This window comes from Aulostomus chinensis, chromosome 15, assembly GCF_037954235.1.
Source record: "Aulostomus chinensis isolate RoL2024-O1b breed Wild chromosome 15, RoL_Achi_v1.0, whole genome shotgun sequence".
Taxonomy (NCBI): Eukaryota; Metazoa; Chordata; class Actinopteri; order Syngnathiformes; family Aulostomidae; genus Aulostomus; species Aulostomus chinensis.
The window spans coordinates 15975570-15994190 of NC_141334.1; the positions used below are offsets into that span (position 1 = coordinate 15975570).

Below are 18621 nucleotides of genomic sequence, written 5' to 3' on the forward strand. Positions count from 1 at the left end.
ACACTTCTTGTTGTATCATCTACAACCTCACCTTAAATACGCAGTGTTGTTCCTTCATTCTCACTCTGGACGAAATGACATCATGTCTGACATCTTGTTTTGAACAGTTTCCATGAATCACTTATGTAGAATGAGTGGATGAATTATACATGATCACAATGATGTAACTCTACATCGACTGCTTAGTCTCCCTCAGCCTCCACCGAAAGGTCAGAGGTCACGTAAGTTTTGAGCTCGTCGGAGTTCAGGGAATTAGTTCACGTTGGTTACTTGCACACTGATTGAACCAAGGAAACTTTTTTTTGTTTTGCTTTTGATGTTTTCTGATATACTAAGTAGCTTTACCCAAAGTGAGCTGTTTAAGATCAAAGCTTTAATCTTCGAAGAACAATTGTCTTCCAAGACACTCGAAAAAAAAGAATCCAACCCTGAGATATAAACTTTATTCGACAAAAAAGTGACATTTATGCGACTGATGTTATGATCCAGTACAGAGGGGTGAACTGCAGATCAATAAAAAGCTGTAACTAACAAGACTCATCCGTGAAACTAGAAAGTTATTAACAAAAAGGATACAAACGACCAAACACAGCAGTGATATTTGAACCTGATCGTAACTGTTGATGCGCATAAATGAATACGCAAATAAATAAAAATATAGATGTGGCGACTCTATGCTCAGTTCTACAGGACGAGCGAGCACGCAGAGAGGAGTGATCCAACTCCTTCGAATCATCTGGGCTGAGGAGGCTGTTACACCGCCGGCTGACGCTAGGAGCTGTCCGCGGTGCTGAAGCCTCAGCAGCCTTTTTCTCTCTCCATGTGCCGACACTCCAACACTCACACCGCCACGAATCCGCTCCCTGCGCGTCCTAACGAAAGAGGGACCTCCGCAATCCACCTGATCATTACCCTCGACCCAGCGTTCAGTCTTTAAAGGACATTGACGCGCACGGATCTGTTTGTCTTTATCTCGCTTCTTTTTCTTTTTTCCCCTCTCTCTATCTCTCTCTCTCTTCATGCCCAGGAAGTAATCTTTTTCTTCATCACAAGGACGTATTCTGTAGCTCCGCGGAAAGCGACCCCGACTTTAGTAGATATGAGACAAGACTGTCAAATGAAGACCCTCTTAGCGGTTCTGGTTCTTGCTGCCGCTGTGGCCAACACACAAGGGCAAGGTAAGAACTTGGCTCTCGCAGCGACTTTGTGGGGATTGTTCCGGTGTACTTGTTCCCGTCCAACTAAACAAAGCGAGGGGAGAAGAAGGTGCGCGGTGACATCTGGTCCACAAGTGTGTGTGGAAGTGCTTTATTTGAATCTGAAGTCGGCTATAGGAAATAGAACACGCAATAACAGTGGTTTAAAATCTTGCAAACAAAAACCATTCTCGTAATTATTTTTTTCTTCAATATCCAGCTACTGAGCTGCAAATAAACACACAATTAATCAGAAATAAGCTTCCACGTGGTCCCATCTTGCACACATGCACACACACACATGCACACTCTTAATCACAAGTTCTAATATAGATCCTCTGATTTTATAGAATATGTATCGTGTAACATTATACCGTGGATGACAACTTACTTCTTTATAGTGCTTCAACACACACACACACACACACACACACACACACACACACACACACACACACACACACACACACACACACACACTCAAACTCCTCAGTGAGATGTTTGTTAATTTATTGAAACACGCAGTAAACAGCCATGAAGTGACTTGTTTTGGCCACCGAGCTCCGTGTGACAGACGGTGCTCGGTAATAAGACTCTAATCCTCAGGAATTGCTGAAGATTATTGACCAAGCTGTTTGACACAGTTGAGTGCTTGTGGGAAGTGGAGATAGATTCATGCACACTGGCCTTGTCCTAATTATTTCTGTAACGTGCATCTGCCCTCTCTTCATCATCATAAGCCGCTCTCTGTCGCACCATCACTTTCTCCTCTTCATTTGTCATCTTGATTGTCCGGCAAAAAAACAGGAGCCACTTCCAGATAGAATGTCTTCCCAACATGCAATAAATGACTTTTAGAATATATCATAGAACATACTGTAACTTTGTCAGCCAATGTGCACTTTTTACATGAGAGTAGAATTCATAGTTGGGAACTATTTTTCTCTTTGTCTTTTTTTTTTTGTTGCACCTTTATTTACACAAAGACTCAGTATATTTGTGGTGCTTTTCTTCAGCCCCCTTCGAGGAGGCCTTCCTCAGGAGCTGTCGGTTTCTAGTGAAGAAAAAAACACAACATTTTTTTTTTTTTGGGGGGGTATTATTTTTTTGCAGACCAAGTGATTACTGCACAATGTAATAACTGTGAAAATGAGCTCGCATCTCCCAGGCTGTCTCATTCACTGCTTAGCAGCCCATCTAAAGGGAGGTGTGATTCTGGAGCGTGTACGCCTGGCACAATATTTTACAGTATCGACGAAAAATTGACTGATTGAATCTCCAGTGGAGGAAAATGTGCTGCATTGCTCCTGTGTAGAGTTTCATAACCTTCCAAAGTGCAAATCCAATCCTTCGCTCTATTGTCTAACACACTCACAAGACATTTTACATTGTTTAAATTACCTTGACTGAGTAAACACAAACTCAGCAACGGAACTTGGCACAGTAGAGCTTCAAGCTGTAGCAGACAAAATGTGATTTTTTTCCTTTTCTTTACACAGTTTCACATAGCCTGAGAACATATACCTTCACTGTGCACTCTCTGCTCAAAACTCTGGGGAGAAGGGAGCGAAAAAAAATGCACGGTGCACTATTTTTAGAGCAAAATAAAATTTTATTGCTTCCATTAGTGAATTCTCTGCAGTTGCTTAGCCAGCACGTCTTAGTGCATTCTCCAAGGTGGGCCACTTCAATTTTTAATCCTTCAGGGTTTGATGTTTTTGCCATTGTCAGAAGTTTTTCATGTGTGTGCAAGAATGAGTGAGCTTTAGGTTTGGAAGGAGGAGGAGGAGGAGGAGGAGGAGGAGGAAGAAGAAGAAAGGTCTTAATCTCTCATTTGTGGCGACGTTTGTTGCTGTGAACTTGCTTCGGTTTGTCACCGAGCAGAGAGCGCAAACGTGCATCCGTCTACTTCACTGGTGATGCGCTGTGCACATTCACGCCGTTGAAAAAAGACGAGTGCAACTGCCGGGGTAATAATTCGAGTCATAATGCATCTTAAATATCGTAAAAGGTAATTCAACTGACACGTGATCGTTTCTTGTATTCTTTTACGTTCAATTTACACTTGTGCCGCTTTTGTGAGTCAGGATTGATTTCACACTCGAGAAGTGACAGGACATCAATAGTTAGTCAGAAGGCACTGATTACTAATATAAATACTCAACATGAATGATCACAACTGCGAAGTTTAACTTAATGTCCCGTAATGCCTTCTGACTCTTCAGTTCTTTATGTCCACTCTTCCGTTTAGCTCTCTGTCTACTGTTCTTTTCCCTCGTGTTGTGCTGTGGGGATGCACTGACTCAGTCGTTGTCAGTGAAAGTTGTGTAGTTTTCTTTACATTTAGAGTGAAATTCTGGTTCCGCACATTTGGTTGGAGGTGGCAGTCACGTTCTCTGCCGTCTCCATCACAACAACTGCGGGTGGGAACCAAAATGAATCAAACGCAAGGGGACATGACGAAGCAACAAACACATGTAAATAAATCAGATGTAAAAAAAAAAAAAAAAAAAGCACCCCCCCAAAATACATAAATTGAATAATGTTGGTGACTTCAGATATTCAATATAATCAAATATGTAACTTAGATTGCAGTAATTTTGTGATCAGCAGAAACATTGATGATTGCAACAGGTTCTTGGGCAGAAATGTTGTGTGAACGTTATGCTGTGTGACACAAACAAACAAACAAACAAACAAACAAACAAAAGTGATTATGTGGATCTGCTGTATTTTGGCAAATGGCAGTTCCATTCGTTTTCCTGAAGGTGGATCCGTGTGCGAGTTTCCTGAAAATACAGTGAAGCTCATGAATAAATAAATCACTCAAAATCATCACAGGGACTGAATCTATGTTCATCATTTATATTCTCTCTTTTTAAATTTTTATAAAAAGCCTCTCTAAATTAATAATAATAATTGACATCTTCTATTGCAGATAATCCCATTATTATTCCTAATCGATTCCTTATAGATATTTAATAGCCAACCATGCATCAGTGAGTGTGATGGTGAGTTTTTGTTGGCTCCTGCTGCAGCGCTCGGCGAGTTGAACCCGGTTTAATGACGTTCAGCTGGGCCTATTATCTTTATGCTTACACATTATCTCCGCCTGTTAACAGTGATCATCAGGGATCTGGGAGTTGGAGAGAAAGGGATGTTTCCAAAAGCTCATTAAATGAGTTATGAGCTCCTCGTCTTCATTGACAGAGCTCTCCTTGACATGCCATTATGGGTTTGAAGAATGTTTCATAGATGGATCCGATAGTAAATCGGATATTAATAATGAGACTTTATGTATGTCTTTGTTGTTTAAGAGCAGGCGATTATCCGTCAGCGCTCCAATTGGATACAGGAGATTGAGAATATCTGATGAATCTTTCTAATTCTAATTAACATGCAAAAAAACCCCCCAAAAAAACCCCAACAAAACGATGTTGAAGCTCACAGGAGGCCGGCATCTCTTAAATATTAAAAACAAGCTAAAACACATAATGATTGTGATCACCGGAGGAGCTTATTCCTCATTCGTAGCCCCTCTTACGTCTAAAACAAATGTGCTCTTTTCAATTAATCAGTAAACTCAAAATTTGCATGAGACTGACTATTAAAAGAGTAGTTATAGCGTTGGAGGAGTTTTTCATGTTCTCATACTGCAAAATGACTGGAATGAAGCAGCATAAATCTGCTGTACCGTAGATTGCACGCTTGAAAAATGGGACCGTCCTATAATTCCAGGGGAGGAACCAGAAATCACTCAACACCTGCTTGTTGGATTGCTAGTGATTAACTTCATCAAGGGCTATTCAGCATCTGTGTGCTGTCATAATTAGTTTAACTTTCCCAAGGCCTGTCAATGGTAAATGAGAGTCATTATGCCAGAATGCCCCTCTTCAAGGCTTGGCGCCTGTCAGCCTCAGCCCCTCTCTGTGCCTGTCTCGCTCTCTTTCGCTGCCTCCTAGGTGGAGCTCACAGCTTGGCTGAATGCGACTCATTTTCAACTCTTCATGTGCAAATGTGTCGCTCGCGCCACCAGAATGTTCTATGCATCCTAATGTGAGTCCCCGCTGCATATATGTATCTCTTCCTGAGGCATGCGGTTGGTTTAAACTACAGAATATAAACCCTGGTGTTCTAACTACTACTTCTTGAAGGAGACTACTGTTAGATCTTCAGAAGTATACAAAGAGATGGTGACGTATCTGAGAAGACATCCTCCCTTTGTGCGGTTAAAAAGAGACGTCTGTCACGGCGGTGAGACATATTTTGTGAAAAGTCAAATTAAAGGCATCATTTTCTTACACTTTCCACATTTTTCAAGTAACATTATATTCTACCCATACATCTGCATCTTAGGGATGTTGTCAGATAAGATTAATTGTTTTAAAGATTGTTATTTGTGTAACTGGTTGAATATTTAACATATATTTAACGACTGCACTGAATGGCAAGGAAGTGTGAACGGTGCTTGACATGGTTAATAGCGAGATTTCCGATTGTTTTGAACTGACATTAAAGTACTCACTGAGGATTCTCTGATGCTGAAGCTGTTGCTGTGCTTCTCTCTGAGCTCATCTGATTTCGCGCGAATGTAAACCAGCATTCAATTTTTAAGTCTGCAGCCCGTACATTTTTCTTTCACATAAAAGTCAGGTTTTTGTTTCCTGTTTCAGTCGACCTGAGAGCAGTTTTGCAGATTTTTTTTTTTTTTAATCAAGCTGAAAACTTTTCCACTTTTTAATCAAAAACACTCATAAATATATTTATCTTTTATCTATTTCTTCGTACTTTAAGTCTTTACATGAAAGACTGATTTTTTAAATTTTAAAAACAAATAAATGACAATTTCCACTCTTGAAAGAACATTTTGTTTTTTAGTGTTTAAAGCAACATAAATTGGGCCCTGAGCTGTTGCCCCAGGTAGATTCCAGTGTATCTTTTCACCCAGTAATGCTTGTAATGCATTTTGCCATGAGGCCTTACGCAGGCAAGCAAAGGATTCTGAAGAAAACAGTGTAGAGAGAAGAGTTTTTTTTCCCCCACGGTCACATTTTCCATCCTTTCTGTATAATCGCTTTGACAGCTTCAATGGACCTTAAATGGGATCTTGTGTTTCAATAATTATGTGAGAGGGTTTTCTGCAACAGGAAATAGTTTGACTCATCACAATCATCCAGAAACCTGGGAGGAATTCTGGGGCTATGGAATGGACACATGTGGAGGGCTTTTTACAATAATAAAAAAGAAAAACTCAACCCTAAATAAAGCTATGTCTAGCACTAATCGCTCACTTCTTTTCTCTCCACTTTGCCTTTGACCCGTCACCTCATCGATTCCACCAGTCACCCACTAAAAAAGAGCCGACCTCCTTAGCTTCCCCCAGGCCCAGCTGACTTTCTGCACCTTTCACGCTCAGCCTGGCCGTGTACACACCTCCCTAATCAGGAGTGGCGTGTTCTCTAGCTGCAGTGGGGATGGCTCTCTGAAACGATTAGACTTGGGGACAGCTCCAGCACTCTTCCCCTCTTCTCCACGCCAGATTCCATCTAGAAAGCATTTCATCTGTAGCGGTGGAAAGGCTCATGTAGGGTCGGGGAGTGCTGTGTGGAAAGCAGCAGGTAATAGGCTGTGTAATGTGTTTGGGGGAGTAGTTTTAGTATTCACAGTTAGTGCTGACCTCTGGCAGGTTGAGCCACCCCCACAGTAATTTCCTCTGAAAAGATGTAATTGAATTCATCAGGATGAGTAAACATATTATAAGTAGCAGAGAAAGATAACGGTGTTGTGGATAGATCAAGGAAGGGGATAGTCGCTCTAGGAGTAATTGAAAATAATCAAAGACAAACGGGCGAAGAAGAGAGAACTGGATGCTGAGTAGAGTTATTTCATTTAAAGATGCAGCTTTTCTGCCTTCCTCTTCGGTGGGCTCAAATATCTGTTTTGATTTTATATCTGACTGATTTGAACTTAAATTGCATCCCTGTTGAATGAGTCACGACCCAACGTGGGGAAAAGCGCCACATATCCTCTGTAAATCCATTTCGAGAATTCGGTCCAGCTGATGTCCTCAGTCCGCACAGGAGGAGAGAGGGAGAGAAAGAGAGGCTGCTACACGTCTCCTTCTCTGTAGTGAGATGTATTGAAGCCAGCTCCCAGGGGACCTTGTGTATAATTTAGAGGTTCTAACATCGACCGCCATCTTCAAAATATCGAACATTGTCACTCCGAGCAACTGCTGGGTGGTCAGGCAATTGTCTGTCAGTTACAAGGAAGTCTTCGGTCTCTCCCGGTGATGGAGAGCCATCTCATTGTGCTGCTTTCCATCTATCAGAGGAGCAAGCAGCCCTCTAAAAAGAATACACGTGTTTAAGAATGGATTACTTAGCAGGGAACCTCTGTAAGATCGGGACATTGATTGCTGGGTTACAGCTTTTAGTGTTTCAAGCCGGTCCTTGCATTTGTGCCATTTCTTTGAGATTATGCGCGAAAATAGCAGGTGACACCAATGGAAGACGTTTTTTTGGCATTGACATTATTTAATGTATGTTGGATATGTTTGTGTTTGTTCTTGATATTCTTCTTTTCACTCGTGTCAATGGCAGCTGGTACTGACGCATGAGGTTGATATTGGTGGTGATTTGTGGCTTTGTGTGTCTTGACTGCAACTGAATGGACCACCATTAAATTGAGAGCACCTGTCAAAGACTTATTCCCCTCATTTATTGCATGAAGCAATCTGAAGTATTGGTTTCAGCTTTGTTAAAATGTGCTGCAATATGTAGCTTTTATTTTGAAAGGTGTGTGTTCGCGCCTATACGGTTAAAATCTCGTCACCTGGTTTTCCTCGTGCTTTAATTCACTCCAGCCACTCTCAGAATCATCATATTTTCTGTATTCACGTGACATTGCTGATATCAGGTGGAGTCAGTCATCGAGGAGAAAGTTCCTTTATATTTCCAGAGCCAAACAAACTCTACTGTTTCACGAGCTGAAATGCAATGTTCGGGCACGTCTAGGGTTAGAAATAAAACACCACATAGTGTGTTTAACTGTAAGTCATATCCCTACGCCCCTAGCTTTCTAACAATGACCTGGGGGCTTGATGACGTTGGGACCCTAGCTGACAGATGCATCTCTGTGAGGCAGATCACACTACAGCTTCTGTTGACAGTGACAAAGAGATCTGTGGCTGCTGAGCACAAGCAGCTTGTTGGTTAGTAATAGGCTGGGGAGTCATGAGCACACTGCCTCAGCTGGACTGGACCCTGGCACACCCGCCTCTCTTCCTCCATGAGGTGATATCTGGTGTTATTTAGGAAGCTGGCAGAAGCAGTGTAAGAAGACTTTTGGCTGGACTAATGTTGTGTGACTATATCCTGAATTAAAAACTCTGAAACTTTTGACACTGCTAAAGATTTCATGTTCTGGTTTTAAGGTGCTATAATTATTATTTAAGGTTTAATATCCTTGTTTGACTTCTCATTTAACCCAGGGAGCAGTTCTTAAACGTGGCACAGCAGCTGGGAGGGGAGGAGCATGTAGCCAGTCCAGGAGCCCTGACTGTGTTCACCTCACTGGATTAAATCTGAATTATATAGGCAAACAGAGAAAAGGAGTACAGACAAGAAGGGATGATCCTTGCCAAGCGCACCAAGGCTTTTACTCAGTATGTGCTCGGTAAACTGAGAATAAGCCTAATGTTTTATATCTCTGTGACAAGAATCCCTGTAATTCTCTTTTATAGTGCGAAGATCACACTTAGTTTGTGTATGTGGCGATATTCTCCTGCTACCAAGAGGATGCTGACATATTTTTTCCTGTTAGCCCTTCGCTAACGAATATGGTGAATAATTTAATCATGTGCCTCTTCCTTCTCACATCAAATGGATCAACCTCTGTAAAACCCATCATTTTGGCAGGGTTGTGTATTGCAAATGATAATGTCTCCACGGTTTCATAAATGCAACAGTAAGGACAGAGTAGGCTACAGCCTATGATGTAAGCATGCATGAACAGTTGTTTGCAGTAACTGTCACTGCCAGAAGAGGGGGACATATTATGTCACACTAGAGCTTTAATGATGAAACGGTGTCAAACTTAATGGCAAATGACAGCACTTATTTCTTAAAGATGAAGTAAAAGGATAATGCTTCATCCGTCGTCCGGTGGCCCCTAATCCGACTTTGCTCCGGGTTCATTCAGAGGTCTGTTCTCTAGGCTGTTAAGAGTGGCACAAAGAGCATATCTCAGTCTGTTCGGCATGCATTTGGACAGATGCCACACAGAAAGCTAGAATAAACACCTGTGAGGCGGCAATCCAAACCAGCGTCACACTCTGTTGCTCTCAAATAATTGTTACACATCTTTGTGTCTTTATTTTTGGAATGACAGAAAAAAAGTACTTTCACTGAGGAGCCTATAGTTTGCCTGTAGCAAACATTACCACTATTCATGTTTGTGGGGACACTTGGGGGTCCATGAGGGTTTTTTTTAAATTTATTATTTTTATGGGTTAAGTGTTCCTCAGCCTGAAATAGTTTGAGAAACACTGATGTGGTACCTTGAAAGACAATGTGCTTCATTAGATATTACCTGTATTTTTTTTTAATATTTAAAGTTAAGAGGTTTTGTTTGATAAAATAAAAGTATGCCAGTATGATTTGAGCACAAATTGATTTTAGAAATTAATTATTAAAATAATGTCACTGCAGCAGCTGGATCTGCGTATGACTGCGAGACTGAAGTGGGGCTGTGATAGAACGGTGTACCAGAGCTTGACCGTGTTTACCAAACACTCAAATCCAGTGTAACCGACCACAGGAAACGGCCCCAAGACGTCGGCCAGGTGTTCACAGGTGCATCAGGCTAGCTCTTCATCTCTCTGGCTGTTGTGAGGAAGCAGGCCTCCAAATGTGTCAGTGAGAGTCCTTTGGCCTGGCAGAGAGACCTTTTTCCTCGCACTATGTTGCTGGCTGGTTACGTATGTTCCAGATGACTGCTCACGTTTGTGGTAAAGAATACCAGTTAGTGAGAGTAAAAATCTTCATCCATCCATCAATTTTCTATACAGCTTTTCCATTAAGGGTTGCAAGTGTGTGTGTGTGTGTGTGTGTGTGTGTGTGTGTGTGTGTGTGTGTGTTGGGGGGGCGGGGCGGGGCTGGAGCCTATCCCAGCTGACATTGGGAGAGAGGGGTGTTCAACTTGGATGGGTTGCCAGTCCAGTGCAGGGCCATCAGGAGCAATTAGGGGCTCAGTATCTTGCTCAAGGATACTAGAACATGGTCATGAGGCGAAGTGAGGATCGAACCATGGATCCTTCGGTTGCTAGACGGCCACTCTACCTCTAGGCCATGCCTCTTTCTCATGAAACATTCATACGAGATCTTATTAAAGGTTTATGCACAATTGTTGGTGCTTAGTTCTGTGAATGTTCAGCAACAAGGCCGATCAGAGTGCCTGTCCAAACTCCTGCAGAGAGAACGTCAAGGAAGTTGCTGGATGTGTCTTTTCAGCGGAAAATGCAGTGATGTGCTTGAGGTCTGGTTAGGTTCAGGGACAAAAAAAACAACGTGATTAAAAATCAAGGTTAAAAACTCAAAATACAACTAACTCAAAACAGCTGCAAATGCCACAACGGCCCTCTACGACACACCAGTTTGGTACCAAAATCGGCTGCAAATTCCCTGATATTTCTCTAAAAAGTTTTGCTTGGTTTTACATTCAGAAATACAGCTGCAATTGTCACGATACCTCGCTAAAACACTCAGCGTTTTCAGAAAGAACAGCGGCAAATGTCCTCACGCCTTCCTTAAAACACTCGGTTTGTCTGCCAGAACAAAACAACTGCAAACGACCTGGCTTCTCCCTCCTGGCACACGATTGTGTGAGCTGGAAACAAATTCTTTCGCATGACATTTTGTAGGTGTGAGTATGAAGAGTGCGTAAGAACAGCCTGAACGATGTGATTGTGAGCTGCCTCATCCTTCCTGTCTCTGCACATTTTTCGTCACTACCTCAAATGAACGCGCGCATGCACACACGCACACAGTCACACAGACTCACACACACACACACACACACACGCATACACACACGCACACACACACATAGCCGGGGTTCCTGGAGCTGAGCCAGCGATCGTCCCTGCAGCCTCACAGCAGAAACAGCTTTGTCAAACTCAGTTAGCCGCCTCCGAGGGGAAACACCTCTTTCCACACTAATACTCCAACTATTCACATCATGCCCCTGCCTCTGCCTCAGCCACCTCATCAATCCACACATCAACAAAGGTAAACAGCCTCACACCTTCCAAACAGAGGCCCGGGCTGCTTTGTTGACACAGTGTATGTGCAAACCACCTGCGCGGAGGGTGAGCGGCGCACAGGACAGACTGTGCTTCATTTACAGAAGGTAATTGCACTGGAGCCAAGTGGTGCATTTTGGTGATGAGATTTTTTTTTTTTTTTACCCCAGCTTTGCTAAAACCTTGTCTAGATTTGTTTGCTCACTGGATGAAAGTGCTTTGACGGGGCCACATAATAAGTCCAGCTAAACACAAACATGTCAGATTAAAGAGAGAATGTTCACCTCCAATGACAGGCTGCAAACACAACACCTGAGATGCTCCGATTATTAGCACGGACGTGATGGTGTACCGCTTTTGATTATTATAAATAGAAAGCTTCTTTTATACTCTCCCCACCATCCCCTGTCACTCATGCTCTCTCCGCGTCAGCGTCTTTCTATCCTCTGTAAACAACATACCCACACAGCTGCCATTTAATTGAAGAGGCTCTACCTCTCCCTATGCGAGGCTTTATATTATCTACGTGCCAGGAAAAGGTGAAACAAATACGATCTAGTACACATCTGTAGAGGCTCTACTACTCCTTTTGAGGCTATTAGGGATGTAAACATGGAGTCAATTTGGCAACAAAAAAGGAAAAAGAAATGCCTCGATGCTGCATGGGACAGCCATGGTTTCCGCCAGGTAAAACAAGTGACGGCTTTGTGGAGTTACTGTAGTGCACATACTGCACCACAAGGATGACGCACATAGGATGGGGAAGGGCTAAATAAAAACCGTGAGAAGGCGGATGCTCCACTGAGTGTTGAAGCTAATACCTGCAAGCACTAAGTATTTTAACTCAAGCGCAGTCCTTATCGTTGTGGTATCTGTACTTTACTTGAGTATTTGCACTTGAGGCAACTTTGCACTTTTACTTAATTACATTTTCGAAAGGACATACTGTGCTTATGACTCCACTACATCTATCTGAACCTATCAGTTACTGCAGTACATGTGAATCCTTCTCTACTCTTCATTTGAATGAAGATTTATAGTTCAGGCTGTTCTTACGCACTCTTCATACTCACACCTACAACATGTCATGCGAAAGAATTTGTTTCCAGCTCACACAATCGTGTGCCAGGAGGGAGAAGCCAGGTCGTTTGCAGTTGTTTTGTTCTGGCAGACAAACCAAGTGTTTTAAGGAAGGCGTGAGGACATTTGCCGCTGTTTTTTTCTGAAAACGCTGGGTGTTTTAGCGAGGTATCGTGACAATTGCAGCTGTATTTCTGAATGTAAAACCAAGCAAAACTTTTTAGAGAAATATCAGGGAATTTGCAGCCGATTTTGGTACCAAACTGGTGTGTGGTAGAGGGCCGTTGTGGCATTTGCAGCTGTTTTGAGTTAGTTGTATTTTGAGTTTTTAACCTTGATTTTTAATCACGTTGTTTTTTTTGTCCCTGAACCTAACCAGACCTCAAGCACATCACTGCATTTTCCGCTGAAAAGACGCGTCCAGCAACTTCCTTGACGTTCTCTCTGCAGGAGTTTGGACAGGCACTCTGATCGGCCTTTGTTGCTGAACATTCACAGAACTAAGCACCAACAATTGTGCATAAACCTTTAATAAGATCTCGTATGAATGTTTCATGAGAAAGAGTTGTACAGCTGGACAGCCATAGCTTTATGGTATGTACTTTTGGATTTAATAAATATGAATTCATGTTAAATGACAAATGTACAGTATGATGAAATAAAGAAAAATAACAAACAAACAGAACAAGGCCATTATTTCGTTATTTGGGTATGTTGATTTCTACCCGCCTCCCTTGACTGCATGGTATTCTCTTTGAATCTGTCTTTCTCTTGTTCTATTGTTGATCAACTCTGCGTTTGGTGTGTTGGGATTGCCCAAAGCATCCCAGTGGCTTTTAAAGCAAACAACCCAATATGGGATTTTTTACACAACTCCAACAGCAGAGGAAATGGGATTAAATATCTGCTGTGATTCTGGAATCATTTCATTCTGCCGCTTTTATCGTCAGTATGTGCACTTTTTTTTGTTGTCTCGGTGTCTCTCGTGATTTCAGTGGGCATTTGCCTCCTCCACTTCAGTTTAAACATTTCGATTTGCTACAGAGTCAACTAGTTCATATTTACCGCTCTCGATGTACAATTAAAACGGGGATAAGATAAAGGTTTCAATGTGTGTGTTTTTCTTAATTCACAAGCCAACTGGATTTGACACCATATAAGCCAATGGGATTTGGGAGCTCTCATTTCATTTCACAGCGCAATCTTTTGTCTGCGGAAAACTGATTATAACAGCAAACATGAGGGCAAATTTGTGAAATACGTTCAAACAGACTGTCTTGTTTTCTCTCTTTTTTTTTTTTTTTAAAAACACGCTGATCGTTTCCATGTATTTTTAGAAAGAAATTGTACGGCTGATTAATTTAGCCACCGAAACATAACACACACTCAACAACAGGAACCCCTGTATCTATCTGTATCTTTCATTATCAAAAAGTACTCCTTCTAATCTTCCTCAGTGCACACAAACAATGAGCTATAGCTGTGTTTACTCGGTTCCTGTGAAGCAGGGTTTCAGGCTATTTTACCCACTTGGATTTTTACATTTAATGACAAACACAATATTTCTAACCGCAGGATCACATGATTCTCCTTGAGGACTGTTACTGTACCATGGACGCAGGTTTCCATATTATTCTTAAAGTGTTCACATTTCTCTCATGGCTCCATAGGTCGGCATGGCAGTAGCACATCTTCCTTTTCATATAACAGTGACATCAAGTAGCTCAGTACTTTTAAAAGGCCTCTTTGATCGTAAAAAGGAAACTCTCTGTGCAATTGTTAAGACTGGACATCCAAACATTTTATGAGACGCCCCCACCTTAGTGGGAATGGTCGGATTGTTTCTGTTGAGAAGACGAAGCTGCATGTGACGTATCCTCAGCACGCTCGCGGAAGAGAGGCAAGAAAAAGTCGTTCCCTGGAACATTAATCGCTACATCTCATTATTTGGAAGTAGCACTTACAAAAACAAAGTAGATCCATTAAAAAAACGAAAAAACAGAAGAATTTAAAATGAAATAAAGATGAATAGGATTAAACAACAACACTGATGTACGAAGCTGTAAGTACATCACTCGTATCCAACATGAGAAGAGGAAATAAAAGTTGATCTAATGCAAACAGTGGCTTTCATTTATCATTATGAAGATCAAGTAGGATTCCTTTTGTCAGCACGTTATTTAGTTGATATAATCATTATTTTTAAAAAACTAACCCAGCAGGCAATCAAAAATCATTTAATTAAGATTACTGTCTCATCTCAGAAGACGCCACTTTTTCTAAGCATTTGGTGATAAACATTTTTTTTCTTTCTCTTTTAGTTGTTGTTTTTTTTTTTGGATAGACATATATAATGTGATCAAAATAATCCATCCCTCCTCGCTAGAACTACTTTTGGAGTTTTTACAACGATTTAACTAATTGCACGACTTGTGACTCAAATTTAAAAGTCGTAATGGTTCCTGAGGTGATAAGGTCAAGTTGTTTCCATGTAAATATGATATGGATTGTTCGCGTGCATGCAGAGTGACATGGAAATAAGGTAATTGTGGACAATTGCAAAAGCAGTACGGGAACTTTGATCCTTCAATTTATACATCTTGACATGGGTGAAAATACTACATAAGAATAATGGCGACTTAATAATGGCAATTAAAGGCACTCAGAGAGCGTACACCTGCATCAAGGAGAACCTTCGTGTCCTGGTAATTTCTCCGCTGCATCTCAGTGTCTCCACTCATAATTACCATGTATTATGTGTTCTTGTGTGACGTGAAGTGTAACTTTAATGTAAATGGCTCAATGGCTACGACTTAAATAAGCTTGGAGAGGCTGGACTCATCAAATGTGTGGAGTTTGGAAAAGAACTGACCGTGTGGAGTCCAGTTACTGTAGTTTTCCGTTCTGTGGTTGAAGTGTCACAAATGGCTGCCCTACCACGGCAAAACAGTTCAACCGTAAAACTCGGGAGGTTTCTGATCAAATTTTCGATGTATCTTGTTGACCCATTTTTAAGAGTACTGTACGTCAAAGTGTTTAAAAAAAAACAACTACCCTGGTATCTTCCTGTTGCCACCTGGTGGTGCTATGACTAATCTGCCCCAAATTGTGATGTTTCCTTCTTGGCTCACTCTACACCCGTCCACTAAGGTTGGTGAAAATCTGCCTCATAGTTCTTGTGTAATCCTGCAGGCAAACAAACAAATATCACCAACAACATGATCTCCTTGTAGGAGGTAATAATAAAAATGATACAAATAATAATTATGATGCACCACAAAAACAAGTGTGTCATTACAGCTGGAGTGAAGTAGCACAAATGGGTCAACGCCCAAACCCACATAGGAACACAACTCTATCATTACGCAAATGGATCTCAAAAGGCACTTCTTAGTCTGTTTGCTCTTTGTCTGTGGCTGCCTGTGGATGTGCTGGTGAAGACAAACCAAGCCTTGATCTGAAAGCTCTGAATCAGGCAGAAGATAGATCAAAGCCTGCTTACTCTCTCTCTCTCTCTCTCTCTCTCTCTCTCTCTCTCTCTCTGTCTCTAATATGCTTTCGTTAGACACTGGAAGATTGAGGGAAGGACAGGAAGATAAAGGAGGAGAACAGAGGGCAAAGATTGCGCTTGTGCGTCTGCGTACTCGGAGTGTATAATTAGGGTGGGTTTGTGCTAAATGTGTAGGCTTGGAGATGGAATGGCTTAGAAGACATGCATATAAGAAAATCCTTCTGTCTGGAATCCCACATCCCAGCGGTCACACGGAGAGCGCGGTGATCCTGTCGGCACAGCGAGAAGGCCAACGGAATGATGTGTGCAAAGAGAGGACTTGCAAATGCAGAGGAGCTCTTTTAATCATCTGAATTTCTCTGTGTTATTCAAAGATGGAGTTTATGTCTTTGTTCTATCCTCATATCAGCAGATATAAAGTAATGTATTTTTTACAATGATGGCTGAATCAGATGAGCCAACTGGAAAAAAAAAGAAGAAAGTTTTTGCACATTCGTCCATTAACTTTTTCAGAGCCTCCAAAAGTAGAGATTGTATTCGTCGAAGCCTTCGAGCCCTCCCAGGTTCTCGTCTGCGCTCAGTTAATGATTAAGCAGAAAGCTGTCCTTCTGGCCTTTATTTAAAACACTTCCTGTGAGAGAAGCTTCCTAAATTAATTATGTTTGCCTAATGAATAATTAAGCCACAGGAAAGATAATTTAGTGTTATGCAGCGAGCCAGACCATTGTGAAAGAGCCGCTACGCTGTGAGCCCGGATGATTTCAAATTGGAAAAATGAAAAGAGAATTATCAAATAATTAGTCTCCTGTTTCATCCTTCGTCAAACATCACTGTCAATTACATCTTGAAAAGTGTCAATACTGCATGTTTGTTGACTAGTGCCGCAGACCGTCACCGTCATTCGGTTCGAAGGAAAGCAGATAACAAATGCTATTACGTCAAGCTATAATGTCACAGATGCTAAAGGAAAATTGTTTTCACAGCGTAACGAGACATTTAGTTTCTATGGAGTTGTGTCAAGTAGATTAATGCAAACATTTATTAACCGTTATTGTGCTGTAGCACTGCTGCTGTAGTGCAACACCTTTCAAATCCCATTTTAATAAGACGGCTATTTAGATTGAAAGCTTTGACCTCTCGATCATTTTTCTGCCCACTTAGGTGAACTGCTGCGCTTAAAAGTTGCGTAGCTCCACTGAGAAAAACACTCACATCCACCGATCATTAACGCAACATTTCCTCACTGCTTTGGAGGATTTCGTTGAAACTTTTTGCTCAGGGAAAATATTTTGATGGTCAAAGGTCACTGTGACGTCACTGAGGCACACACCTGCACCGTGGTATTTCTAGTTTGTGGTGGCAAAGTTCGGCTTAGATTTAGACACAAAGCGTGCCAAAGTTAAGGGACGGGTAAAAATGATCTGGATTGGATCACTGGACGACTGTTGTTGTTGTTGTTGTTGTTGTTGAAAGCACTACAATTATCTGATTTCCTCCTTTGCACTGATGTTTTCTCAGGACGCTTGAGGGCATCTATCATCAAAACCTTCACATTGTTTGTTTTGGTCTGGCCGTTTGTCCAACACAGATATTACTCGGTGAGGGAGTGTGGTTTTTTTATTTGATCAGACCTAAATGTGACCTGTGCATTCTCACTAATATACCCACCTAGCTGAGATACATTGAAACAGGACAAATACCAGTGACAGTTTCAATTTTGCGGGCCCCCTGTGATTTATAGGCTCTATGAGTCACTCACAGAAAAGGAGAGAAAGAAAAACATTCCCTCTCCGTCTCCTTGTGTCTTCCTCTACCCTTCTTTGTCCCTCCCCGCTTATAAATGCTTGCCAAGAAATCATTGGCTTAACAGAGAAAGGGCAAATCCTCTTCAGCCAATTTAAATTCTCCTGAGCACATAGTGCTGACTATTCCAAACTAATTAATAGACATGTCATGAATAAAAACACTTTGATTATGAGAAGAGGTTGCCCTCTGCCTCCTTTTAGGCTTGTCATTAGTATGAGGACACATGTGGTGAATAGCTGGAGTGTTGGTACCAGCAGCCTGAGACAGCTGCAGATGCCCTCTCTTGATTAAATCCTCGTGCTCCATGTTTTATTCAGGGCAGAATGCATGAACGCCAATGCCAATGTCTCTGATTAGCCATACCTGAACCAAAAGGAGGGCCAGCAGGGCCAGAAGAGCCAGCAGGGCCATCAGTGCAAGGCCTATTCAAAGGGCTTCGCACAAAGACATGCGACCCTGGAGCCCTCTCCCACAGGAGTGCACTCCATTACCCACCAGCCTCCTGTCCTCTCCATCAAGGTGACATACAGCATGGGTACAACTATAATCTGCACTTGTGAAGGCTTTTTTTTATGGGTGCCCTGCACCCTGAGAGACGATGTAATAATTCTACCAGAATACTGGAACAAGTCTGAGTAACTAAATACAAATTTTTGGATGGTTTTGATTTTGATTCACACAAAAGAATCCCTAATGCAACATTCTCATATACAAGCTTTTCTTCT

The 18621-nt window shown here is 41.8% G+C and overlaps 1 protein-coding gene across 4 annotated transcripts in view; it reads left to right on the plus strand.

Annotated features, from left to right (window-relative positions):
• Nucleotides 1-726: 726 nt before the first annotated feature.
• The window catches only part of LOC147248934 (seizure protein 6 homolog), an 86231-nt gene continuing 68336 nt past the window's right edge, over nt 727-18621 (plus strand). For all 4 annotated transcript variants that reach the window (XR_015119531.1, XM_086226981.1, XM_086226982.1 and 1 more), the window contains exon 1: nt 727-1178. Coding sequence is in view for 3 of the 4 variants with exons in the window: in XM_086226981.1 (XP_086083107.1) it covers nt 1100-1178 (79 nt within the window). In the remaining variant the exon portion in view is untranslated. The remainder of the gene's footprint in view (nt 1179-18621) is intronic.